This window comes from Paramisgurnus dabryanus, chromosome 11 (genome assembly GCF_030506205.2).
Source record: "Paramisgurnus dabryanus chromosome 11, PD_genome_1.1, whole genome shotgun sequence".
Taxonomy (NCBI): Eukaryota; Metazoa; Chordata; class Actinopteri; order Cypriniformes; family Cobitidae; genus Paramisgurnus; species Paramisgurnus dabryanus.
In genome coordinates, this window is record NC_133347.1 from 2,055,162 (window position 1) to 2,082,490 (window position 27,329).

At 36.0% G+C, this 27,329-nt stretch overlaps 1 protein-coding gene across 2 annotated transcripts in view; it reads left to right on the plus strand.

Annotated features, from left to right (window-relative positions):
• The window catches only part of efna5b (ephrin-A5b), a 92,939-nt gene extending 70,234 nt beyond the window's left edge, over nucleotides 1-22,705 (plus strand). The window contains exons 2-5 of one of the 2 annotated variants that reach the window (XM_065248095.2): nucleotides 8,887-9,179; nucleotides 16,631-16,696; nucleotides 16,877-16,957; nucleotides 17,951-22,705. In XM_065248095.2, the coding sequence (XP_065104167.1) occupies nucleotides 8,887-9,179; nucleotides 16,631-16,696; nucleotides 16,877-16,957; nucleotides 17,951-18,075 (565 nt within the window). In that variant the 3' untranslated portion in view covers nucleotides 18,076-22,705. The remainder of the gene's footprint in view (nucleotides 1-8,886; nucleotides 9,180-16,630; nucleotides 16,697-16,876; nucleotides 16,958-17,950) is intronic. The other variant, XM_065248097.2, reaches the window with a different exon arrangement.
• The last annotated feature ends 4,624 nt before the right edge of the window (nucleotides 22,706-27,329 follow it).

Sequence of the window (27,329 nt, forward strand, 5' to 3'; positions counted from 1 at the left end):
TTTTACTTTCAGTTATTTTTCAGACACTTTATTGTGTTTTTTCCCCTATTAAAAATGTTCAGTTTTTGAAAGATATATTTATTAAATAATTACTTTTAAATATGTGTTATGTGTATTAATATTTACTGCCAGATAAACCTTGCAAAATATTTAATTTAAGTAATGACAACAACGTGTGGAAATTATTTCAAGAACAAACCAAAAAATGTATGAGAATTTAATTTCAAAGCAATAAAACAGATAATTAATCATCATAATCAGGGATGTAACGATTAAATCGCGTGTCCCAATAAAAATGCCTGTCTGAAATTTATTCTGAATTGCAAGGCTGCGATTCTTTGTTTCATGCACAGCTTGTGAGTGTACTACGGCATTTGGTCAGTAGGGTGTCCTTATCCTTAGTCCGAAAATCATTATGAGTCAGAGTTGTTTATAACGTGCATTTAAAAAAGCAACACTCGTTAAATAAAAATCATTCAAAATATTCTTTATTATCATGAAAATACCTAAAACAATTTGAAGAACAGCGATATAAATATTCTTGTAGACATTTCCTGAAATAGCGTTTTATAATGGTACTGTACTTCTTCTGTGGCACAAAGGGAGTTTCTGCATTAGAGCGCCCCCTGGCGTCCGGATGTGCCGAGATTTCACCGTAATGTATTCAAATTTATTCATTGAAAAAACGCGCATTTGCACGATTAATCGTTACAGCCCTAGTCATAATCGCCAAAGCTAAACAGGCAATTAATCGCCACAATTTATTAGTTCTTTAATCGCCAGCCAAATTGCATAATCGTGACAGTCCTATAATTATGTGTGCTAGACTTTGTTTATGATTGTTGTTATAAATTTTAACTATGCTGCTAATTTGGACAGCTCATGAGGCAATAAGCTTGCAGAACAAAACTACATTTCCCATAATTCTCCTCAGCAGCAGTTTAATGATGGCTTCAGTTACAAACGCACTGTACAACCTTATTCATTGCAGTATTGATGATGAAAAGATTCCTGAGTTTGTCATAAGGTGAGAAAGAGAGAAATCTGAAATAGTTCAGTGTTTTATTCCAGCTGAACTCCATAAAGAATTAAACTCGCTCCAGACAGATTTTACGCCTGTGAATTTGTTTGACAGTTCACATGGAAGTTAATTGTTTTAAACGATCCGTAAAAGGAAATATTCATCTTTCTTGACTGAGGAAAATAAACGTAACCGCTGCTAAACTCTGTATCTGGATTTAAATCAAATCACAGGGGGAAAAAAAACGCTGGAAAAAGACAAACGAAATAAATTTGATTTGGAGTTTACGTTCTCATTTAGGTTATCCCAGTAAATGTCGAGCGTGTGGGGAAATAATGAATATATTGTATAAACATATTAATAAAGATGGAGGCTAGTTTACAGCGTCTTCATCCGTTTGTCTTCTTTATAAAATAAACGCGCGTTCACAGCCGGAGGTAAAGAGACGAGTGAGGGTTCATGATGAACTATCTGTTGATTTTAATCTGCAGTAAATGTGATGAACTTTCTCTTACCCGACTGAAACGACACATCAGAGGAAAGCGTGGAGTCGACCGTTTAACGCCGCTTTATCATCTTAAAGGTTTGCTTGAGGCGCCCCGCCGGAGGTCACAAACAAACAAAAGCATGATGATAAATGAGATGACATTGAGTTTGACACTCGTGTCCTCGTGACCAGACACATCTGGAGCATCACAAATATAATCACAGATCCCACTTCACTTTCTCTTACCGCACACTACAAGTATGCACTTCACTGGTAATGCAAAAGTGCACTAACAGACCAAAGTCAAAGTAACTTTGTTGACTGTATTGCTACAATTCTCCAGAAATGGTAAAGAAGTAGAAGTGTCTGAAATGTTGGCAATGTGTCCATTTTTGGAAGTAAACTAAACTGTACATCTGTACTGGTTCAGACTATCATATCACAAACCCCTTGGATGTGTACTTTTTGCTTTTGTGTGCATGTAAACAATACCATCTTGATAAATTACTTTATTAAAATGACTTAAAATTGGTAGATTTAAAACAGTTTGACTTGGTTATCACTTGTAAGGAGTCCAAATATGACCCCATCCATCCGTTTGGCCCAACGACGGAATCCAAACGGCATGGCCGGTTTATAGCGCATTCGGTCTTTTCCGGTGCTTCCGGTTTTAACATTACGCAACTTAATATCTGACTCCAAAGATATGAAACGTATTGTAATATGAATCAAATTGATGTAATTTTGGAATTTGGATAAACATTTGACCATTCTATTTACTCATGTTAACATTGGACTCATTCATTCGATTACCAATATCATATCAGCCCATACCGGCCGTTGTGCGGGTTCTGAACCATAAACTCAACCACACCAGAGGTCCTGACTTATATAGCCCTCGAATAATCATCACAATTATCCACAACTTAGTTAGGGTTAAATAATTAGTCTATCCGTGTAACCAGAGGAAATGGTTGAAGCAACTGCCCCATGCTGGCGTGCCCTTCATTATTATTATAAAATACTTACGCAACCCCAGCCAACTATATACAACTTAATACAGAACTCAGAAACTATAATTATAGTAGAGATACTGATCAGAGGTCCTGACTTATCATCTGATAGCCCACATATAGTAAAGTAATGGCTGTACATCTTAGTTCATCGGTATAGACAATTAGCATGAATTTATACCCCGGTCGTAGATTTATGGTGATAAAGGATCTCGTAATACTTATAGTAAATTAGAATAGTTAATGATACAGAGAAGATTAGAATGAATAAAATGTAACAATTTATTAACCAGGTAGGTAAAACATAATTCAGAAGCCAATTTACATTCCAATTCAAATACGAAATAAACAAAAACCGTTGCATACCTGGTAAGGAGATGGAGATCTGGTTACAGATTCCTCAAAGTAAAATGACAATACATGATGCTGTGCCAGGACAACATCATGGGGGTACATTTCTCGATATTGAAAGTCCCGCCTAAATCTTCTACACATCTCCTTAAATAACCAGAGAACAAAGCATATAGGAATTTGGTACTGATTGGTTGTTGGTAAAACTAAGGGCTGTCCTTAATCTGTATACAGTGGGTGATTGGTTTATGCTTAGAAAGGGAGGTGTCTATCAACATCGAATGAAGTTTCACATATACTTTAACATTGAATTCTGTTGTTATATGAGTGAGACCTGTAACCACTTGCAATGAGACATTCCAATAGAAAACAAATAAGATACAGATTTTAGATTCTTTGTGCATGTAGCATTTCATATACAGTTTGCTTTTAGAGAAAAGAATACAAATGTATGACACCCTAAAGGTGTGTCTTTGAAACCCAAATGTGTCTCAGTGGGAAGTCCACTGTGAATCGTGGAGAGAGGCTTTTCTCGCACACTCACTTTGCCCCCATGCAGTGTCCTTTGGGGAGGTGCTATCTTATTTAGGAAATTGTCTTACACACTGTAGACAGAACCTGATTTGGGATGGACCCTTGGTTTTTGTTACTTTACTTACTAGTGGCACCTTTAGGACTCGATTGTTGCACGGGTTTCTTTCTAAACCAGAACCTTGCGGGTGTTGGCAGTGAGATAGCGTAGACATGTGTTCAGCATATGTCGACTGGTCTTGTTGGCCAGAAGCAGGTGAGATGGTCCAACCCATTAAACCATCAGCAAACTCCTCAGCACATTCTCGCAGTGATGGAAATCTAGCCGATGTTGTCATCTAAGATCTCAGGAGAACTTTATACGTCTGCCACGTGTCTTAATGCCTTAAAACCGTGGTGCTTTAGTGTAAGAGTCAGAGCTCTACGGTTACATGCGTTACCTGTGCTGGGGCACTATTAGACTTTATTGAAGCAGCTGTTTCTCATATTGAGCAGGTGGAGTTTTGTGTAATATACATTAGTGGATATAAAGACAGACTGCTGACGGGTTCTGTCAAACCTCCCGCAGGCTTTTATGGGAAGCGGGTTGTTGTGGACTTCTGTGGTCCTCAGGGAACAGAGGAACTGTCTGAGAACATCCAACAACTTCTCTATGGGTTACTGGTGAAAAAATACTGTAATGCAAGAAATAGATTTAAAAACAGTAAATATATTTGGCTTGCAGTCTTTGATTTATGCTTTACTTTATGCTAAGTGTAATTTGTTATTCTTTTGTTTTTGTGTTTCCTACATTTTATCTCTGACCATAACCAACCTGTGTGTGTGTGTGTGTGTGTGTGTGTGTGTGTGAGGGAGAGCTGTGATATACTGTATGTTGTATCTTTAGTCTGGACATTTTTGTGTAATACTGTATATGTTAAAATCCATGTGATTGATCAGTGCTGTCAAACAGTGTATTTAGGATATTGATCACTAAACTGTTTGAGTGTTGTTTCAGACAACTCATTTCCTACACAACTGCTCATTTAATCTCTTCTATCACTCTTTATTTTCTTATTATACAGTTTACACTCAGATCAATATTTCATAAACATTTATTCATTTGGTAAGCAGCCATGTAATAAACCTTTCTTAGTCGCCGGAAAACGCTGTGTGTGTCTGTATATGTGTGTGATAATGTGTCTATGTGTGTGATTGTGTGTCTGTATATGTGTGTGTAATTTTGTGTATGCATCTGTGTATGTCTGTGTATGCTTGTGTGTGTATCTATGTGTGTGTGTGTGTGTGTGTGTGTGTGTGTGTGTGTGTGTGTGTGTGTGTGTGTGTGCGGCCGGGTAATTATCACGTTGGGGGGACCAATTGTCCCCACAAAGATAGGAATACCAGTATTTTTGTGACCTTGTGGGGACATTTTGATGTCCCCATGAGGAAACAAGCTAATAAATCAAACAGAATGATGTTTCTTGAAAATCTAAGGTATCAGACAGTTTCCTGTGATGGTTGGGGTTAGGGAATGGGGCAGGTAAGGGGAATAGAATATACAGTTTGTACAGAATAAAATGCATTACGTCTATGGAATGTCCCCAAAAAACATGGAAACCAGAACGTGCGTGCGTATGTGTGTGTCTGTGTGTGTCTGTGTCCATGTCTATTTGTGATCATTAGATTGGTGAATGAGTGTGTAATGGCAGACACTTAACTGAGTCTTCTTCTCTCTCTCTGGCTGATGGGTCACAGCAAACACAATCCCACAAAATCCCACACAATCACACACAGTCACACACAATCACACACAATCATTCTGACGTCTTCATTGAGCTGAACCGCAGCCAGCTGTGTAATTGTCATGAAAAGTGAGTGACCTCATAGATGATCACCTATCACACAGAGTGTTCAGAGTTAAAGAAACAAAGTTCAAATTCATCTTCAGGGTTTATAATCAGTAATAAATGTTGTAAACTTGGCCCGAGTCGTTTCTTTGATTACAGACCAAAGCCGAGCTTCAACCCTTAACTTCTCTGCGCAGCTGAATCATAACAACTATGTGTAATTATCACTATTTGACAATTAGCCTACAATCCATTGCCAGTTTATAATGCGCGTCTCTCGTGTTACCAGATGAGTTTCCTGGAGGAGACACAGACAGGGTTTTTGTGCTGTTTTACAGCAGATAAAGGTTATGAAGACGAAGTGTCGTCTGTAAACATCTCTTTACATCTCTGACATACACTACTGATCATGTGATGAAACCACACTCAATCCATTCATCTCAACACAATACAAACAACAGCAAGGCTCTGAGACTGGACAGGTACATGTGGAAAATCAAAGATGTGTTTACCTTCAATATTACTTTAACAGTGACTTCAAGCCAAATTAATAAGTACACTTCACATAAACCCTGAAAAATTTCTTCCATTATGCAAGTGTTTTAGTTTAATGCATGAATTGCATGATTTCTCTTAACAAGATATTTTGATTTATTTTAGCTTATTTAAATCTCTGCATTTGAACATTTTACCCATCATGCATTGCATAACTGAACTGCTGTTATATGAGTTTTGTTTTGGTTTTGTTTGTCTTTATTTATACTACTGCAGTTGTTATCATTGTAAGTAAAGATTGCAGAGTTCTCTTAACATGACAAGTTTTATTAAACTATGTTAAAATAAGATGTGTGAAATAAAGTTTCTCAGATGGTTAACAAACAAAAAATATATTGCTGCAATGAGACATTTTATGTTCAGTAAACCAAACATTTTAAATGCCTGTTCAGATTTAATTTAAGATGACTTGTTTGTTTAACAAGGCAAAATTGACATTTTTAGGGCAGTGAGTTACCCTATGTTTTTAAGTTAAATCAACTTACAGTGTGCAAAGATGTTTCTGAAAATCACTGTGAATGGATATCAATAACAAATAAAAGCAGATTCAAATCTCACCAGACTTTATAAAGACATTTCTAATAAAAATGACATTCACACTCCTGGGCTTGCAAAAGAGATTTAACAAAGCTGAATCCATAAGTTTATTCATAACACACACTAATATTGATTTTCAACCATGTTTTTTCTTGCCACATTATCATTTAAAATGAGTGTTTACTGAATATTGCTTATGTAATAATCAGTAAGACCACTAACTGATCAAAATATCATGTTAAAATATAGATGCTGATTTATTAAAGCATAAACAAACACACTCCGTCTGAGGTGCAAGCCAAGAAAGATGATCCAACATATTTGAAAGATATGACTGCACACTCGCGTGCAAAAAGTTTATTTCACCAACGTCTCGGCACAAAGTCTTTGTCAAGGTCAAGTCATATCTTACAAATGCTGATTTATGCAATATTAAATAGAATCAAGAAATCTCAAACTCTTGGTTGTAATGTCCTTTATTACAAGATTAAAAATGACTGTGAGTCTATCAGGGTAACGTGATGATATTAAATAAGAAAGTTACAGTAATAGAAGATGGATTCATGATGTGTTCAGACATCAATGTTGTACAGTATTAGCATTTTCCCTTTAGTCTTATTTTTACTTCATTCATTTAATCAATGGTTTGTTTCTGATCCTCAAGGTTTCACACATTATTTTACGATGAAAACTGTCCTATTAAGCTCAATTCAGAGCTCCAGTAATATTTCACTGTACCTCATACATTTCTGTTCTGCTATCAAGGTCATTTCGATAAACTGTAGATTTACACAATGTCTGTGTTAAATCAAGTCCTCACCAAATAATATAAATCTTCAGCATATAATCTGATTTTAACCTTAGGGATTCTTTTCATCAGCATAATTAATTAGTTATGATTCATCAGAATGAAGATACATGAAAGATCAGGTTGATTATTATTATTATTATGAACTCTTGCTGTATGTATTTTTACTGTATGATGTGGTGAGATGATGATAAACTACAGTATCATACTGTATGTGTGAATTGTTTGCTGGTAACAGTTTGTCCTCACAACATCACACTTTCATTAGCGGCTCATGTTGAGATGTGAATAATGAAGCGTGTGTTTACTGTGAAGAGGATTATTAACGTCTTTAATTTACATCAAGAAATGTGCAGACTCAGAAAGTGTTGGAAATAAAAGTAGAAATGTTTTGTGCGCTCACTATAAAGTCTGACCACTGGAACACTGTTTGGTTGTTGGATGTATTTGGCCTTCACAGCTGCTCTCAGATCAGACCAACCATGCGATTCTTTGGTTTTCTGTTTTCTGCTCGTACGACCCTGTGATTTATTTTGGCTCTGTTATTATATCAGACTGTCAGACTGTACACCAGAGATGCTTTAGTATCAGACAGACGCTTACGTCAGGTTTGAATAGTGACGTGAAGAAAATGTAGAAATGTTTTAAAGGTTTTCGAAAGAAAATTCATGGGTGGCCAATTTTAATTAAAAGTTCAGTCCTGCCATTAAATCAATGAGAAAGTGATTCCTGAATGAAAAGCGGATCTTGTCTGGCTGAAGAATGAGTGTTTAACAGTGGATGGGTTCAGGAATGAGGCTGTTTAGTCGTTTCTTTAAAGTTTGGAATATAAAGTCAACACAAAGTTGAGAGTATTTACAGGCCATGTGTCGTATGAGAAATGTTTGTCATTAACTTTAACCTTGACTCTATTATCTAAACAAAAACAAGGTTGAGGAACATACCTGCACTGTTACACTTCACATCATCTCATCCGTTTGCTCAAATAAGGTCATGTGTGTTTATATCAACAGTTATTCTGTCTCATCTCTAAACACGTCAGGCTTCATTGAGACATGTTAGTTGTGTGTTATGATGAATGATGTCGTTTCTTTAGTTTTCAGTGTTGTTTGTCAGGGCTGCTCTGTGCAGAATCTCATGTTTACTAAAAGATCACTGTTACCTTTTAGATATGAATTTCATTATTATTTAAACATACATCACTAAGTGCAAACCTTTTCTTTTTTCCTAACACTTGTGCATATGTAGTAATAATAAGTTGCACAAGACTTTTTTAAGATGTCAAATAAATATTTGGTGTCCCCAAAGTATGTGAAGTTTTATCTCATAATACCCAACAGATAATTTATTATAACATGTTAAAATTGACACTTTGTAAGTGTATGCAAAAATGTGCCTTTGTGGGCGTGTCCTTTAGAATGCAAATAAGCTGATGAAATGCAAACACTGATCACCATAATGGGGGTTTGTTGAAATTAAAACTCAATTGTGTGTCAATTATTTCCTCTCTATGCTGTGGTTGGATAGTGCAGATTAAGTAGTGGTGTTATTATAATAAGATCCCCTTCTGACATCACAAGGGGAGACAAATTTTAATTAGCTATTTTTTCACATGCATGCAGAGAATGGTTTACTAAACTGAGTTACTGGGTTGATCTTTTTCACATTTCTAGGATCCAATTATAGCACTTAAACATGGAAAAAGTCCGATTTTCATGATATTTAATGCCTCTTGTTCTTTGTGTCACCTGCAGGTTTCAGCGTGGGGATTATCACATTGATGTCTGTATAAATGATTATCTGGACGTGTATTGCCCACACTACGAGGACTCGGTGCCAGAGGAGCGGACGGAGCGATACGTCCTCTATATGGTCAACTATGACGGTTACAGCACGTGTGATCACACGGCGAAAGGCTTCAAACGGTGGGAGTGCAACCGACCGAATTCGCCCAACGGTCCGCTAAAGTTCTCCGAGAAGTTTCAGCTCTTTACACCCTTCTCGCTGGGCTTTGAGTTTCGACCGGGCCGCGAGTATTATTACATATGTGAGTATGATGACATTTCATTGGATGAGACTCATTGACAGTTATGTGTACTGAGTATAATTATATTTAGGGGTTGGCAATATGACCAAAATCTTATATCATGATAATGATGCATTACATTAGGTTTCTTTTAATAAGGTTTATATGTTATTAACGCCATAGAATTTTCATAAAGCTGCAAAAAATAATTTATTTTTCACTGTGTTAGTGTGTGTGTGTGTCAGTGTATTGTGTGTATCCGATCGAACTCTCTATGATGAAAATCGGGCACTGTCCATTAAAATCCATTTTACAAGGACAGCGTATAATATCCAGAGCTGTGCAGAAATCAATATGAGTCAATATTCTTTGGAAGAAATAAACTAGTGGGTTTGTGCTGAAGGACACCTGTCTACAAGGTGAGATGAAATTACAGGCAAACCTCATTACGTTCAGATCGAATCCTGCAGGATATTGTGCCGTGTCTCTTGAAGACTCTTTACATTAAGGATCTTTATAATGTGTTTGACAGTCTCATCTGTGTCTCACTTCAGACTCTATAGATCCTGGCAGTCTTACATCAGAATTATGAAATGTTATGACAGTCATGTTGTCATTAATCCAAACAGAAAGTCAAAGCTGATGTGAAAGGTTAAAGTGTATCACTTGAAGTTATCCGTAGATCATCCGTGTGTATTATACACAAGATTATCTGTCAGAAGTACTTTCAGTGAAAACCTTTGCTTTAATTCATCTGTCAAGCATCTAGTTTAAATGTAATTATATGTTCTTAAATTTTATTTCTACATCATACCACAAAGCTACAGTACCTTACATTTCATCTATTTATAAAGTCTATAGACATAAAGATATTCAGTAGGGATGTGCATGCATGTCATATTTTCATTTCAATAAATCCAAAGGTCTGAAAAACGAGTACTCGATTGGGAGCGGGGCAAACAAAGAGGTGCAGCGTACACATCATGGTGAAAATGAAAATATTTTTATTAAAAACACTCAAAGAAAGCTTCATTTTCAAAAGACTATGGCTGAAAAAAATAACACTAGATTTTTAATGAATGTATAATATTTTTTTATATATTTTTTTAAAGGAATAGCTGCGTGATGAAGTGAAACTAAAGGGTTAATAAACACAAACTGGTGCGATTTCTATATGACAAACTCTACATAATATTAAGCCTACAACGTACATCTATATGCAGAATATACAAGACTTAAAGTAAGTTATGTACTGGAGAGAAAGTTTAACTCCCGTTGTGGATGTGCACCATAATCATAACAGCGCACTTTAAAACACACCCAGGCAAACACAAACTTCATAACATTAAGAAGCTTTAAGTCTTTTGCTGTGTCATGTCGTTTTCTCACCTCTTCTCAGTCAAGAAATGTGCGTATCGCTCTCTGGTATCTCTTGACATTTGATGTTTAAATATGAGATGATAACCCATTGAACTTGTGACCGCGCTGTACATTTTGCACCAGACTGGCAGCCTTTTAAACCATAGTGCCTCAGTGATGTGAGGTGTTCGGCTTATCAGCGCTACGCGGATCGCTACGCAGTTGCTTTTGAATCATGCACCAGTCTGATGTCTGCTCAGCTCATCACAACGTTAAACACGCACCCAGTCTTTACTACCACAGGTGCTTGTAACTCTAACCAGACGTCCACGTGCCTCCATAACCACACACAAACAAACACACAATTATTGTGAAGTGAGTCTTTACTGATAAATAATCTGTTTTCATGGATTATAATCTGTTATTATACAAAGGCCTGTTAAATGCTTCATTCTGATTGGTTAAGAAACGTTATATGGGTGTCCAGGTCTGTTGACCGCACTACAGTTCCATATCACTACTCAAAAAAAAAATGCAGCATCAACATATGAAGAGTTCAGATGCAAAAGCCGCTAAACGCCACCTCCATCAAAAATGAGAATGATTGTAACCGAATGCTCTCGATGTGTAGGGGAGAACCGGGGTTTTGTCAACTTCAGTCTCAGTAAGCTCTCAGTGTTTGTGTAATAAGCAGTAATAATTGACTCCTGTCTGTTGAATCATTTAAAATAATGAATTAGTTGCATATTATTCCTTGTATATGAGCGATTTAGAATAAAGAAGTTTGTTTAAGTTCTTCTGTCAGTGTCATTTAATGGTCAAGTCTTCTGTTATCAGACTCTTGAGATCTGCTGACATTTCTCTGTATCATGTTTGAAGATTGACCGGCCGACAGAAGAGTTATCAGATCTATGATTACAGTCATTTCTCTAAAATACAGCTGAAGACATTGACTGACATTATCAGATATGGCTGTCAAAAAACTGGAGTAGCTGCTGTTAAGAGATCCTAACCCATCATTTTTAAGTGATTTATAGTTTATAGACTTTAAAGACATCACAAAGCACTTTGGTCCCAGAAAATTTCGTAAAATTGAGAGAAACTGAGAGATTTCAGTGTGAACACAAACACATCCTGTAAATGTTCTGGGATCGCTCCCGTAAAGAAGACTGTGTAACATTCCCGTAACATTCACGGAAAGCATTCTGTGTGAACAAGACGCAAAAACAATGCTGTAAGGGGCGTGCAGCAGTGAGGACGCGCGCGTCATCGCATCAAGAAGTTTTGGTTCAGCTCTTTGACAGAGAGATTTAAACGCAAATCAACCTTCATGACAAGAAATGTCTGCAAACTGTACTGAAGCAGAGATCAGGGAGTTCATCACAATCAGCGCTGAAGCTGAGATCATTCACCAGCATGACAAACAGAGCATCACACGCTCATTATTATCTTATCATAAAGTAAAAACCATGCATGTGGCTTCTCCAGAGAGAAATCACAGAAAATTTGCAAACTTCACTGTGGAAAAAACCAACCAAGTGCAGGACTTTAAATACATCATGTATCTCCACTGGATCGTTGGCAGTGTGAATGAACCAAAAATCAAATCCCGGATGAATTTTCCATAATCTCTGTGTGAAAAGGGCTTTACAGTAGACGTGTTACAGTCAAACGTGTCAAATAACCAACAACAATTTGTAATCCTCTCTGTGTGGAGCAGTGTTCATGTATCTGTTATTTTAGTTCAGGGTTTGTAGTAATAATCGCATGACACATTTTTTTTAGACTTGAAATTAAGACGAAAATGCCTAATTTTTGTTCTTTCAGTGAAGGTGTTGTATTGTTGAGTTCAGTTTAATCAAGTTTAAGGTACAGAAACTAAAGCAAATATGAGGGCTGTAGAAGTGAAATCTCTTATCTGGCACTAAAGGTTTTTCTCTTTATTTTGCACAATTTTTCCCCGCTTGCAGTTTCTTTCTGTGATGCTTTTAAAGGACGACACTAAATTTACTGCCTTCAGGAAAACACAAAAAGCCTTTTAGTGCCGTTCACATCTGCAACCCATTGACGAGAATACAGTATTATGAGTGTGAATGTCTCTCTCTCACAGGTCAAAGATCAGGACAAAATTCACCCCCACCACTGAAATGAGCTTCGCACAGCATCTTTTTCCAATATTCTGAATTTAAAGATGGATTTTAATCTCTTTGAATCTAATAACGCAGGAGAGAGAGAGAGAGAGAGAGAGAGAGAGAGAGAGAGAGAGAGAGAGAGAGAGAGAGAAAGAGCTTGAGAAAGAAAATAAGAGCGTCAATCATATTTGTTAAAATTGAAAATCTAGAGAAAACGAGTGTTCTAAAAAAACGAAACAATTAAAATACAAACATATGTTTTTAATAATAATAATAGATTTTCATCGTGTGCAGACTAGACGGGTCATGTACTCTTGTATATCTCTAGATCTGAGGTTAGGATAGAGAGGGGGGTTTATGACCTCATAGATGCTTAATAAATCAGTTTTCCCTCTGTAGAGATCTTCTGATGGATGCTGCTTGGGAAGCGGTGCAGTTGTCATGGTAACGGTGAACCTCTTGCATGCACACAGAGATACAGATGAATTAAATGACTGAAGACTTCAGCTGTTATGTTTCTGTACATGAACCGCAGACAGATGAACAATGCCGGCTTTAATCTGTTTCCTGGCAATGTAAGAGACTTTATCAGACCTTTGATAAATGAAACCTTTTTCTTTTCTGTGTTTTGTTTTGTCTGATCGTCTTCACTGTCCTCTGGGCTTCAACACTTCCTGACTTCATGCTGTTTTCCTTTTCCTGTGCGTGTGACTGTAACGATACAATGGCACACGGCCCAGAGCTGCCCGTCCTTCCAGCCGTCTGCCATACAGTGTGTTACAGATACTGAGAGAGATGCTGTGTCTCATCAAACACACACACAAAGAGAGAGAGAGATCAGGATCACCTCGCCAGTGCCGAAATACTTAGAGCAGCAGTCGTGAGAATACACATCATCTATAGATGGTTTCAGCAGTAACAACATAAACAAGCGGCTTCCGTGGTCAACGCGTAACTTCAGGTAAACTCCGCTAAGAATAAATAACAACAAAGTATATAAAACGTAGTTTATTTATATATAAAGCAAAATAAACAACACTTAGATTATATAGGAAACTAAAACATTTGTTCGGACCAGACGCGTATTGCATCACCGCATGTGTGTCTATATTGCCTGCAGAATGAACGAGAGACATTTTGGTGTCCAGAGATCTGTGACATAACTCAAGTGAATCTTTAATAGACATAACAGATGAGTGTTTGACCACAGCAGAAAATCTCTAAATATATACATATGAGGAGCTCAGATAAGCCGCTAAATGTCACCTCCTTCAAAAATAAGATGATGATAATAACCACAAAAGATTTTGGTCCATAAAAGTCATTTGTTTATGTTGTTGCTGCTGAAACCGTACAGTATATACGTTCATCAAATACTTCAGCTTCAAATCTGCTTAATCCCCTTCAGAAATACCGGTTTGTTGGCAGAATCTGTTAAACGTCTGTTAAAAAGTCTATTAAGTGCTCAGGGAAGCGTTTTCTCTTAATTGATGAGAAAACTCAACAATATTTATTGACATTTATCTGGATATCGCCATTAATTGTTGTTCTAAACGTAGGTTCGAGAGGAGCCTAAACATTCAGGTCTGTCAATCATCATTATATGCGTATATAAGGCAGCCTTCCGGCCTCCGGGTCCAGCTGCAGTTTTTCCGGCATCCCTCCTCCTCCCCATCTCCTCCTCTGTGCATTTCTGTTGCAAGGGGGGGTTGAACTTGGGGCTCGAGCCCCGGCCTCAGGTTCGATCTCTCTGAAGGTTCAGAGCTCAGCTGCAGAGCTTCCTTCGAGGACAGCGAGCAAAGTTTGTTTACCATTAATCATTAAGATCTGAATGCGCGGGCGAACTATTGCATTGAGCAACTGCAGAAAAATTAAAAATATGATTAAAGACTCTAGTGTTTATTTTCATAAATCAGTACGTAACAACAGTGGCGCAGTGATACTTAAGCTACGTAATGCGGTCTGAACCGTGGGGTTACCGGGGGAATTTTATCAAAGCTTAGAACGCTTTTCAACCAATCTGAATGAAGGACCCGAACCGCCTGTTTTAATTTTGATCTTTGAATTCCTTTACCTTACCATTATCAAGAAGTGGAGATTTTCAAGGCAAATTTGTTAAATACCAGTGAAATGACATTTGTGAAAATATAATATATATATAACCTTTTAATTGCCATTAAAGTGTAATAAATTAAACCTAAACATAAAAGTCTAATAAAAAAATGCTCATTTACAAGAAAACAAAGTCAAATGGGCTCACCACATAAACATGAAGGTCCAATGTGTGACGCAAGTGTTTTTTGCTAGTTTTTAGCCTGATGCAGTTATTTTCACGTCCAACACCACCTTATTTAAATAGCAAATGCGCCCATTTGTGTGCCCATCTGCTTCACCTGTAGCCTGGTAAACTGATTTTTTTGCTTACAGAAAGTGCAAATATTGCATTTATTTTCAAATGTTTTAAATGCTACCTCACAGATTTATTGTATAACTTTGCACCTGTGGATATGGTGAGATGAGAACCATTTTAAAGTATTGTTTTAAAAACACTCACAACGCTGTCCTAGTGCTGAATGGGCCTGCACATGATTGTAATTTCTTTATCTCCTGTTTGATACAAATATAAAGTATTTTTACTCATGCATTGGTGTTTTGCATATTTGTAGATTATTCTTATAAAAACCTTTTTGAGGTTACAGCTATCATGCATCATACTTTCAGTTTATTTTAATTATTACTCCATGACTGAAATAAAACTTTTAAAGAGAACCAAAGCTTTAATTACACATATAACCAACATAATGAATAAAACACATTTTTTAAACAGCAATCTTAAACTGGTGGTCTTCTTCCTCTGCTTACATTTACTATATGTAAATAGGGAATCGGCCTGACACTAGTGCAACTGGTTTTAAAGGGGATGAGACTCAATGGTTTATTGCACGTTACGCCCAAAACACACCCATCACTCATTATGAGAATAGGAGCAACCATGTGCACCATGCGCATAAACCTTTTATCCTGTCGTTAAACTAGCAAAAATTGATTCAGACACGCCCTTACTGCACTTACCCCGTGCGCTTTAGACCATGCACTTAGATCATTCAATTAATGCCCAAAGAAAGCATGGCTGAACTCTCCTGTAAGGTTTGATGTATACATTAAGATACATACACCTGTGAACCTTTTAATTTGCATTAACATGATCAGAGAGTCAGATGTGTAATACTATGACATGTTCTTCATCTGTTATTCAGCTCTCTTCTATAGATCAGGACAAACAGAGTCGCTTGCTAAAAGAGAGCTGAATATTAAACAGCTCTGCATCGCCTGCTGTCTTTGTCAAATGAAATAAATGTGGATTAGCATAGTAGCCTGAGGCTTGGGCCAACCTGACAGCGGCGCTCCCGGTTGCCAGATCTCCAATCGGAAAATGAGTTTGATTGTAATTAAGCCGCATGTAGACGGAAAGAGTTCTTGGAAACGCACCTTGTGTATTCCTGTCATTACAGTATAGTTGTTTTGCCATAAAATCCTTACAGAACCCCACTGCGGTGTTACTACGATACATTAATGCTATTAGGTGGTAACATGAGGGATGCAGAAGCATCTTTGTATAAGAATAAGCATTTAGGACGATACACCTCTCAGAAAACGCACAAATAAAGATCATTTTAGATGTTTAATGACTATTTAGAGAACTGTGATCTTTAGATTTTTATGAAAACCTGAATTTAGACCAAAGTCGACATTTTTACTTTCTTTTCAAAATTACACCATTTGGGTTGCGGCTCATTTTGCTAGCACGGGTCACAAATGATTTTCTCTTTCAAGTTCAGTGTATTGAATTTCTTCATGTGTCTCTGTGGTAAACCTGCTGCTGATAAACTCAGATCTTCTGACTGGAGCTCAGTCTTACTGTTAGTATGAGATCATCTTCACACTTTCTCAACTCTTCTTCACTCATCTTTGTGTTTTTAGCATCTATGATCACAGAAACGGGCAGAAGATCGTGTCTCAAGCTGAAAGTTTTCGTAAGACCACCGAGTAAGTACAGCATATCGTTTATCTTTCCTCCACACATTGTATTGTGTATCACACACTGTAATGGCTTCTGTCTGTGATGTCATAAGCTTTCCTTTGATTGGCAGGTGGGTTGGGCTGCTGAATTCTCACTAACATGATTGGCTTACGGTATCTTTATTTTTATTTCTCCTGTTTTTGTAGATGGCTGTGAGAAAACCATAGGCGTTCATGACCGCGTTTTTGTCGATAATGACAAAGTAGACAATGCTTTAGAACCAAGAGGTCAGTATGGCACTAAATCACCTTTGCTTTGTTCGGTTGTTCCTCTCTCTCATTTCTCTAAACACATAAGCATGTTTAATGGACCTTTCTGCCTGTGGCTTCTCTGATACCTCACATCACTGAGACTGACTTTTATTTATGCATGAAGTTCACAGCATATTAATAATGCATTATGTTGAAATGGCTGAAGGCTGTCTGTCAACATCTCGGCCGCGTGCAGAACCAATGAAGTGAGCGGAAAAAAGCCACGTGACCTTTGTGTGAGCCAAGAGTTTAGTCAATCCGTGTCTTTAACATCTTCCAGCTGAATTTATTTTACACACTGACTGTATGAATATATGCGTGCATGCACGCTGGCCGCATTTACTGCTAAGCTCCAAAACTTGGATAAACACCTGATTTTTTTGGGCCAAATTAGCATTGGGCTTTTCAAGTTTATTTTGGCTTCTACTTCGTAAATCTGTTACAATGCATCACACATATTGACAATGTTAACTTGCGATGTTTATTGTTACAACAAAACTATTTGTTATTATGAACATCATAACTGTGTTCATGTTCACTAGAAGACCCATCTGCTTTAAAAGAGTTCATTTGTGTGGACCACACACACATACACAATATTGTCTTTATCATGAGATTGTCTGGTTGCTGTTGTGTCATTGTGAAATCATTGATTTATTAGTGTAGATACCTGAATGTGTCCTGCTAAGCATCTTTATCTTTCTCCTCTATCATCACACCTCTGTCCTGATGATAACCACAGGCTGTATGCATGCCAATAAACCGAGAGCAACACACAGACGTTTTTTTTATACACAATAAATATTCGCTTTTACCCAAAGTGACCCACAGTGTTTTGCATTTTATCAGCATGCGCATTGATCTGTGAATTCAAGCCGTGATTTTTGCGTTGTTCAGGCAGTGCTCTACCAACCGAGCTACAGGTACACCAGATATTAAAAGGTCATTTCGATCTTTCTTTATTTCTAGACGACACCAGTCACGAGGCAGAACCGTCCCGGAGTGATGTGTCCGGTACCGGTCGGCCTCTGGCGCCTGCACGGCCCCTGCTGGCTCTTCTGCTGCTCTGTGTCTCTGTGTTGTTCACCTTATAGCCCCCCAAACCACGCACCCTCGGGTCCGAGCACGAGCGAGTCGGCGCTGGGGAGTCGAGAGGGCTTTGAGATTTACCAGGAACACTTCAATTACGCTTTTATTTTGATTTCCAAATAGTTAAGAGGTCTTTGATTAAGAAAAGTTGATTAGTGGTGCGGAGAAAAAACGCAGATCGCCTTTTTAACCAATCGACTGTGACGCCAAATCACGTTTTGACAGCCGGTCACAGGGGATTGGCCGGCTGGGAGGAGCGGGTGGAATTTTCGACTCCGAGAGTATTTCATTTGGGTCCATCGGGAGCCAGTCGCTCCTTTTGTCGGTAATTAGCGCAAGTGTTACAAACGCCGGAGAGAATCGTTTCTCGTGATGGTTTATAGGTTGGGTGTCACGTAGAACAGACGCTAATATAAAGACTGTACTGTAAGTGTGTTCACTGGCTCAGATCTCTGATGTTAGAAGTAAATATACAAAGACTTCTTGCCTTTATGTCTGCCTTCCCTTAACAAACTGCAGAATTCAGCTGGAGTCTGTTCAGCATCTCGCCTTACCACTGCGATCCTTCACAAGAGAAGACGGCGTTTTTCTCCGCTTTCTGTTACGTAATTTAATTATGAATTTGGAAGGAGGTTCAATTTGTTCTCTACTGCAATTTAAGGGACTTATCTTAGACCACACCACTAAAACAATGATTTTGTATTTTGTAAGATAGACTTACTGCAACATAAATATCTATATTTTTCCTATGACCTTTTATGATATGAGATCGGATCATGGAAATTCTTTTCTTCTCATGACTCTGTTAGGAACCAAATATCAAAAGGGGCTCCACATTTACATGGGTGGGACGAATCTGAATAAGCCTTATACTAATATCCCTAAAAGTGCTTCAGATTTAGCATTTCAATAGGGAAAATAAGATGTAGTTTGATTTTTTATTTCAGTACTACATGTGTTTGTTCTTTGTACAGATAGCTGTTTATCAGATCAATTCTGACACAACACACAATACATCAGCACTTCAGCCTCACAAATAACTGGAAATTGTTATTACCATGTCTAGATCCTTCAGCCCAAAATAACAAAGAAAATGATGTTTTGCTTAAAGGTGCAGCATGTAGATTTTAGCGCCATCTATGGTGAGATTGAGAATTGCAACCAATGGCTAAGTTCACACCTCACCCCTCCCTTTTAAAACGCATAGAGAAGCTACGGTAGCCACTTTAGGACAAACATGTGATCGTCTGAGACAACAGTAAAGAAAAACACGTGACTGTGAAATGCGAAAATGGTGGTTTCGATGAAAGGGTACCCACAGTGTAACGCTTCAGTCTAAAGTAATAAAAAAGATCTTTATACACCACTGAAAATATAGCTATGCATATTACATTGCATTTCTGTCAATAAATCCTTCTAAAATTTACACACTGCACCTTTAAAGAAAATGAAGCCTGATTTTAAGATAATTTGGTAATGCATTAGACTTTTTTCATGAGAATTTACCCCAACACGGCATATTTATGAAAATAAACACAAATAAAAAAACATTTGTACACTGTAAAAAATATTCCTGTAGTTATGCAGCTTTTTTCCAGTAACTTACTGTAGATTTAAAGAGCACCTATTTCATTGCTAAAAACAATTTTAGTTTGTGCATTAGGTGTAATACAATGTGTTTGCGTGGTTTATGATTCAACAAACACATTATTTTCCACAAACCATACATTTTTGTAGCTCCAGATATCCCTGCCTTCCTCAAATGCATGGTGTCATCCGATTGGCCAGCTATTGTGTACATTGTGATTAGCATGAATACCTCTGATGTCAGCTTAAAATATGACGCTCCTTACCATGTTTGAAAGATTCGGTCACAATGCAATGCCTACAGGACTTAATTTACAGACTGTGAATCTGGAGCGGGATAAATAATGATGTCGGTCTTTACTACATCACCAATCCCAGGAAGTAAACTGTTGCCTACAATCTGCGTGTTAGTTGTAGTCCAAGAAAAGAGATTTACGTTGGAGATGATAACTCACGTCATCGTTTACTTTGGGGTTTGTATCTTTTGCATACTGTTAACATGAACTAATACACACTTACACACCAAAGGAAATTTAAAATTGTGAATCGGATAATATCTGCTCTTTAAATGTTTGTTATTTACTGGCAACAGTTTGTTTAAAGTTAATAAACATGTTAAACATTAACAAGTCTTTATCTTTACAGAATAAAACAATGAAATAACAGCTTTATGCAAAACATTCTGGAAACCAAAAATCCTCATCAACCTTTTTCTGTTTTTTTTTTCTTCAGATTTTGTTTCCCAGAATGCTTTGCATGAGGCTGTTATTTTATAGTTTTACTCAGTAAAGATAAAGACTTCTTAATGTTTAATGCTCATTTAACTTTGAACAAAGTGTAAATAACATCAATTTAAATCTACAGTAAGTTACTGGCAAACAGCTTCATTTCTACAGGCATCTTTTACCGTGTAACACAAATGTAAAATACTTTCTCATAACACATCTAAGCGTCAGAATGATCAAAACTGTCATAAAATAGGCTTCATTTTTTAAATGAAAATATAAGTTTGCTGTGGGATCCTGTTTGTATAAGAAATAATCAGAAAAGACTTAAAGGAGATAATTGTGTATCATGGTCGACCTTACACACCTGATGACCAACACACATTCAGAGCTTTACAGATATTTCTGCTTTTAAAATATCACGAGAGAGCAAATGAAAGAGTCTGATGAAATATTACACGTCTGTCACCTTGAAGTTAAAAATCATGAAAGAAAGAAAGAAAGAAAGAGCGGGAGAGGTTAAGTAGCAAGTATTCATAACATTAAACAATACTGTAAATGTTTTAACTGGATGGTGTTTCATGTTTGTTTAAGTGATTTAAACAGCAGGACTGAAGGAAATACACCACATGTGCTGCGTTTCATAGTTTACTGTAAAAGCTATGAAAGAAACTTTTGAAAATCAGCTTCAGTAGTATTTCTATCATTTGTACTTTAGATTATTACCATGATTACCACGCTTTCTACACACTTTGAACTGGGAAACAAGAATCATCTTAATAAATGGATACTGTGTATCCTTAGGTTGTCAGAAGTATAACATTATAGTGTTAGAATAACTATTTGTTTGTTTTTGTACCTTTCTGAAGGACAAGGAAATATAGATACTTCATTATTAATTATTATCATTATTATTATGATTATTCAACATCGCTGTTATGTGAGATCGCGTTAAATGTTCTGATGTGTTGTACATAATGTTTGATATTGAGGTATTAATTTGATTCATGTCTTTTCTAAAAAAAAAGTAAAAAATAAGATAACATTTTGGGAGATTGGATGAGTTAATTCATATGATAAACAACAATTTCTACAGCCATTAGGAGGTCATTGTTATGATGTCAATAGAAAAGCCTCAATGATACATAATAACATTACATCAAATCTCGGGCAAACTTTTCTCGTCTCCATGTGGATCAGAAGATGATTGACAGTTTTAAGCGTGCGGTGGTTTTACCGGAGTGTCTTTCTGTGGACTGTTTTTTTTTGGCATGTGCATGGACTTGATAATGTATAACATGTTAAATAAAGTGTTCATTTGACAGTTTTCACCTCTTCTTTTCTCAACATGTTTGTGAAAGTTTGTTAAGCTCACTGAAATAAGACATCACAGGAGTGAGTTGTTGTTTTGCACTTTTTGAAGGGTTTTGAGGCTAACAGCATCTTTAGGTTTTACTACAGAAGGTTCTAGATTATTTGTTTGTTTTTTGATCATATTAAGAATCTGTTCACAGTCTTTAACAGATAAACATCAGTGTGTCTGTCTTTGTTTAAGCAAAACTCTTTTTTTTTATATCTGTAAATTTCATCTAAATTGGCCATAACCTCAAAGAACACTGAAAATAAATTTAAATAATCCAGCAATCACATAAAATGTAATTAAATTAAATTGACATAATTATTAGTTTCTTTATTTTGTATATTTATGGTTGTTGTGGCACAGATATATTTTTAACCATGACAGTTAACAGGAAACTAAATTGACAAATGTGAATCTAATGATCAAGTACATTTATCTATAACATGTGCACTAATATCTGGGAAAATATCTAATAATTTGAGAAAAATGTGTGATGATGTTTATATAAAAAACTGCACTTTTACAAAAAAGTTTATTTGAATTAAATTCCCTCTTTCTACACTTAAAGTCACCTGATAATCCTGTTTTTTTTCTTAGTTCAAATGGGAATGAATGACAGTTTCTGAATAATGCCGTGATGATGATGTGGTTTATTTCTGTCTGAAATCCTCTCTGTCGTGTCTCATGTGTAAAGAAAGCAAACTGTTAAAGTCCGCTGGAGCACTGGTGTGTATGTGTGTGTGTGTGTGTTGAGTCAGATCTCGTACATCTCTTTACTCTTTAATAACACACGGCTTTGATTTTTTTCTTTTATATCTCTGGGTGCTGTACTGTACTTGCTTTCCCCAACTGTACAAACAGGAACAAACTTTAAAAAAAAAAGAAAAAATCTAAGGTCTGTATTTGTATATACACACACGTGTCTGAGCAACTATAAATAATAATAATAAAGAATAAACATTGTCTGAGTGTTTTATTTGTGTTTCCTGTTTACTTTTTACTCAAAACAGCGCAAAGAATAAATAACATACTATACAGAAATACTATTATCTATATTGACAAGATTGCTACTGAGTTGCTAAAAGTAATAAATTATACTAATAGCATCTTCAGTTAAGTAATTAGATTACTGTACAAATTACTCTTTCCAAAAAGTATTTAATTACTTAATACTAATTACTTTTTAAATCCTATTTAGTAAATGATACAGTTCGGCTTGAAACAGCTCAAGTAAATCATATAAAAGTACATCCATTATTCTGGTCACACTTTTTATGGTCCAATTCTCACTATTAACTAACTATTAACTACTTTTGCCTCAATATAGTCTAAAAAATTTTTTATTAATACTTAGTAAAGAAGTTTAAGTATTGGTAAGAATTGTGTAGGATTAAGGATGTTGAATAAGGTTTTGCAGAATCATGCATTAATATGTGCTGTTTACTGTAAGTATTAATAAACAGCCAATATCTCAGTAATATTAATGCTAATAACTAACCAGTTAATAGTGAGAATTGAGTGTTATCATTATTTTTATTAACTCACTAAAGTATTTAAACTGAGAAGGATACATGAAAAGCATGCATTTTAACCTTAGACTTTAAATGTTGATGTTAAATCCACTATTGTATTATATATCATTGATCTACAGTCCATACAATAGATTTACTTGCTGTGTATTACATCAGATGTTACTGTCATTAAATTACAGAGGAATCCCTTAGTTTACTTTTTCAAAGGAAAAAGTAATTAAATGACATAATAAACTTAACACTGGCTTCAACTTATAAGTTATAACAACTCATCTCTAGTTAAGATAAATAAAAGTAAGTTAAAATGACTTGTAAATCTGAGTTGATTAAACAATAAATTTAAGGCAGCAAAGATTTTTTTTTACAGTGCACGTAATATTAGATTTCCCTCGTTTACATTGCCAAGCAAACACAGCATCGATACTAATAGCTGAATATTGAATAGGGCTGGGTATCGATTAAGATGTTCCAGATCAATTCAATTTCGATTCACAAGCTATCAAAACGATTCAATTTCGATTCTCGATTCAATTTTCGATTCCAGTTCTCGGGTCGGTTTTTATACTTGATTCTCAATTCAAATTAAAATAGATTTAATACATGTATACTATATTAATAAAAAATAACAGTGAACATAAGTTTGCAAGTAGGTAATTAATAAAACGAAATGAAAAGCCACAACACTATCATTGTCGTCTTGCTTGCGAAAACTAAAATGCTTCCATACCTCTTACTTTTTATGTGAAGGTGTCATCAACATCGATAAGGCACCTGAAACCGCCATTTTAAGCACTGAATGAAAGAATGACAGGCTCCTTGGCAACATCGCGCAAGGCAAAAAAGAGGTTGACATCTAGTGAAGAAGACTAGTAATTTGATTAACGTTAATCTTATGTTTAATGTTTGCAGAAAACAATATGGAAAAAATCGATTCTGCTCTTTGAGAATCGATTCTGAATCAACCACGTAAAAAAAAATCAATTAATCGAAAAATCGAATAATCGAATTTTTTCCCCCCAGCCCTACTATTGAATACTGAAAACTTTTCAAAAGTTGACAAACAGTTTAAAATGTAGTAAGTATGATGGTAAAAATAAACACTGTGGTTAAAAATATCAACATTATTGGCCGGAAAGGAAGTGTTTTAAATGACACATAAAGATTGATTGTTATTTTGTTTGTTTACTCTTGTAGTTTTTTATGTTGAGGAGATTCTTTCAGACTATAAGGATGTATGGGGGATTGATGATACCTGATGACCGCTTTATCTCTGTTTCCTTCATTGTGCCGGTCCTCTTCTGTTGCACTAATGAAGTTTGCAGTTTGACCGAAATTCTCATCCATATTCACACACTAAAAAATAAATACAACTTCACATTGTGCCATTCACGTTTATACACTGACTCCGAAATGTTCGTCCATAAAAAAAAATTGAATGAAAATGTTTACATTTTTTGCATCCGTAGCAAACATGTTGAGAGGTGTTTTGACAATTCAGAGCCACTGTAGAAGCGAATGCCAAAATCTACAACAGCATCTGACAAGATGATTCACTTCATCTCGCAGTTCAAAGCATTGTATGAAAAACAAAGCGTGGAATATAGAGAGACAGATTGTGGAAAACAGGATGACAGGTACTGATTACAAAACAAAAGTTTATACAGTATTGTGCTCAAGTTACCTAAACAATAACTGGTTGCTAACGTCATTCATGCATATGAAAACTATTTATATTGTTTTATAATGGATGAATCAAAACGCATCAGTCTTAAACTTCATTATATATGAATGACAATAAAAATACTTCTTAAGCCTTATGAAAATTAACCGTAGTAAAACTATGGTTACCACAAATTAAACATTTTTGAAAACCACAGTTGAACCTTGGTTACTGTTGTAAAAACATGATTTTGCTAATAGTAATCAATACACCAAACAACCATACTACATACATAAACTTTCTACACTTTTACCACTTAATATGGTTCATTTTGGTAAGGGAACTGCTTGAGCAGGAATTATCCATACAGTAGTCATCCATAAAAAATAATTGCTCATAAAGTAACAAAAAATAAGTCATTAATTGGCGATGGTGCCGCCAAATGGGCACAAAACAAAACAAACTAACGCTAAGTGTTTTTTATAAAGCAATGTAATGTGATTTTGACAACTGGCATCTCCATGATTGGCTCAGTTCCAAAAAACTGTTTTATCGTCCCCTACACTTTTCGTTCTTTAAATCTCTTACTACGCACCCTTCAACTCTATAGTGTGCAAGATTTCTGTTTGTGACAAATATTTTGGATGACGAATAAAAAAAAACACAAAATCGTTTTGACTTTAGAGTGCAAAGAACTGAAATGTTTGACTTTGTGTTTCTTCAGCAGAGAGAAAGATCTCTGCTCTTCTATGAAGGATCACATAAAGTCTTTAAATATTTCTCAGTACTTCAGTGCAGTTAATCCTGTTTCTTTCCTCAATTTATATTTAGTTGTAGCATGAAAACTAAGTAAAATAAGTTACAAACATGTAAAAGAGCAGAATACATTATTTGAGATGTAACAAAAAATTGTTTATGTTATTGCTGTAATCAAAATATATTCTGACATTTAGATTTAGACAATCTTGCTGTTATAAAGTCTGTCTTATACAGCTGTACATTTGTCTGCATGTCTTTTTCAGAGATATCCGGAGTGAATAATGCATCTGCTATCAGCTTCACATATGTACGGCATTATAAAGATAAATGTTGATGATCTTTTGTCCATTTGTGAAGATGAACAGGGTTAAACTGGTTAGTGTGGACGGATGACATCATTATATGTGCGTTCGTGCCCTCGGAGGCTCTCGGACCGCGGGTCATAAATTCGACTGTAATGATTTTGTCATTTCATTTAAACAATAACTCTCCAGCAGCATACAGTTTTATTTGACTGTTGATTTATGCCTTTAATACTTTGATGGCAAAAATAGTTTAACTCCACACCGTAATGATTCAGAGAATGAAATATTGGCACAATTCATTTTCCTTTTTCAGATTGAATGAGTTTATTTTATAATGTTATCCATCAGCAGTATGTAAATTAAAAGTGCAGTATGAGACCGACGGCAGATCTCTGTGAGTGCAATGTGTTGTACAGTAGACGTTCTAATAAATAAAATTTTCTTGAATTATTCATGAACTTTAATCATACTGTATGTAAAATCAAAGACGGCTCCTCTGGACCTGTACAGTAAAAAAAAACATTACTGTCTAAATCATCTGCTGTATTTTCTTTTGCATCTTTATTCACTTATTATTGCATTTACATTTATGCATTTGGCAGATGCTTCTATTGACCTTTATTTATTAAGTCTCATGCAAACAAAATCAGACCAATTTAAACCAACAACTATTTGTTGTTCTCAAAACTATACCATTAAAGTTTGTTGAGAATATGTGCTACATATTAAACACTCAATAGTGTTTTAATAGCAAGCGAAACAGTATGCATACTACAACAAATACAATTTCAGTATACAGCAATAATTATTATGCAAACATAAGCCTATGATAAATGTTAAGACCTAAAACTAAATGCATGGATAGTGAAAGCAATTGATCAGATGAGAGTTAAACCGGCCGTCAGCTCTCATGATCAACATCACGCCTGACAGAGAACTTCAACAAATTCACTGCAGATGTACAGACATAAATATCTAACCCAAATACAAGGAAGTTCGAGTTGTTTAACTTTACATTATCTGTATTTGAGTGACCATTAACCATGCAACACTACATCCAAACTAAATAAATGCCTCTTCGACATCGTTGACATTGTTCGATTTTGGTCTTTTTCACTTCAGTCCCCCTGATGCTACATGAATGTTTATCTGCGATTGATCTGGAGAAGGTTCAAAGTTCAAAAGGCCATAAATGAGGCCGGCGGTGAGACGGAGACGGTGGTATCCTGAGCGTTCACATGGCAAATATTACATGAGCTCGCCGCAATGGAATGAGGTTTTAAATTTCATCATTCAGGATACAGGCGAGCTTTCCGTGGCACAGGCTTTAG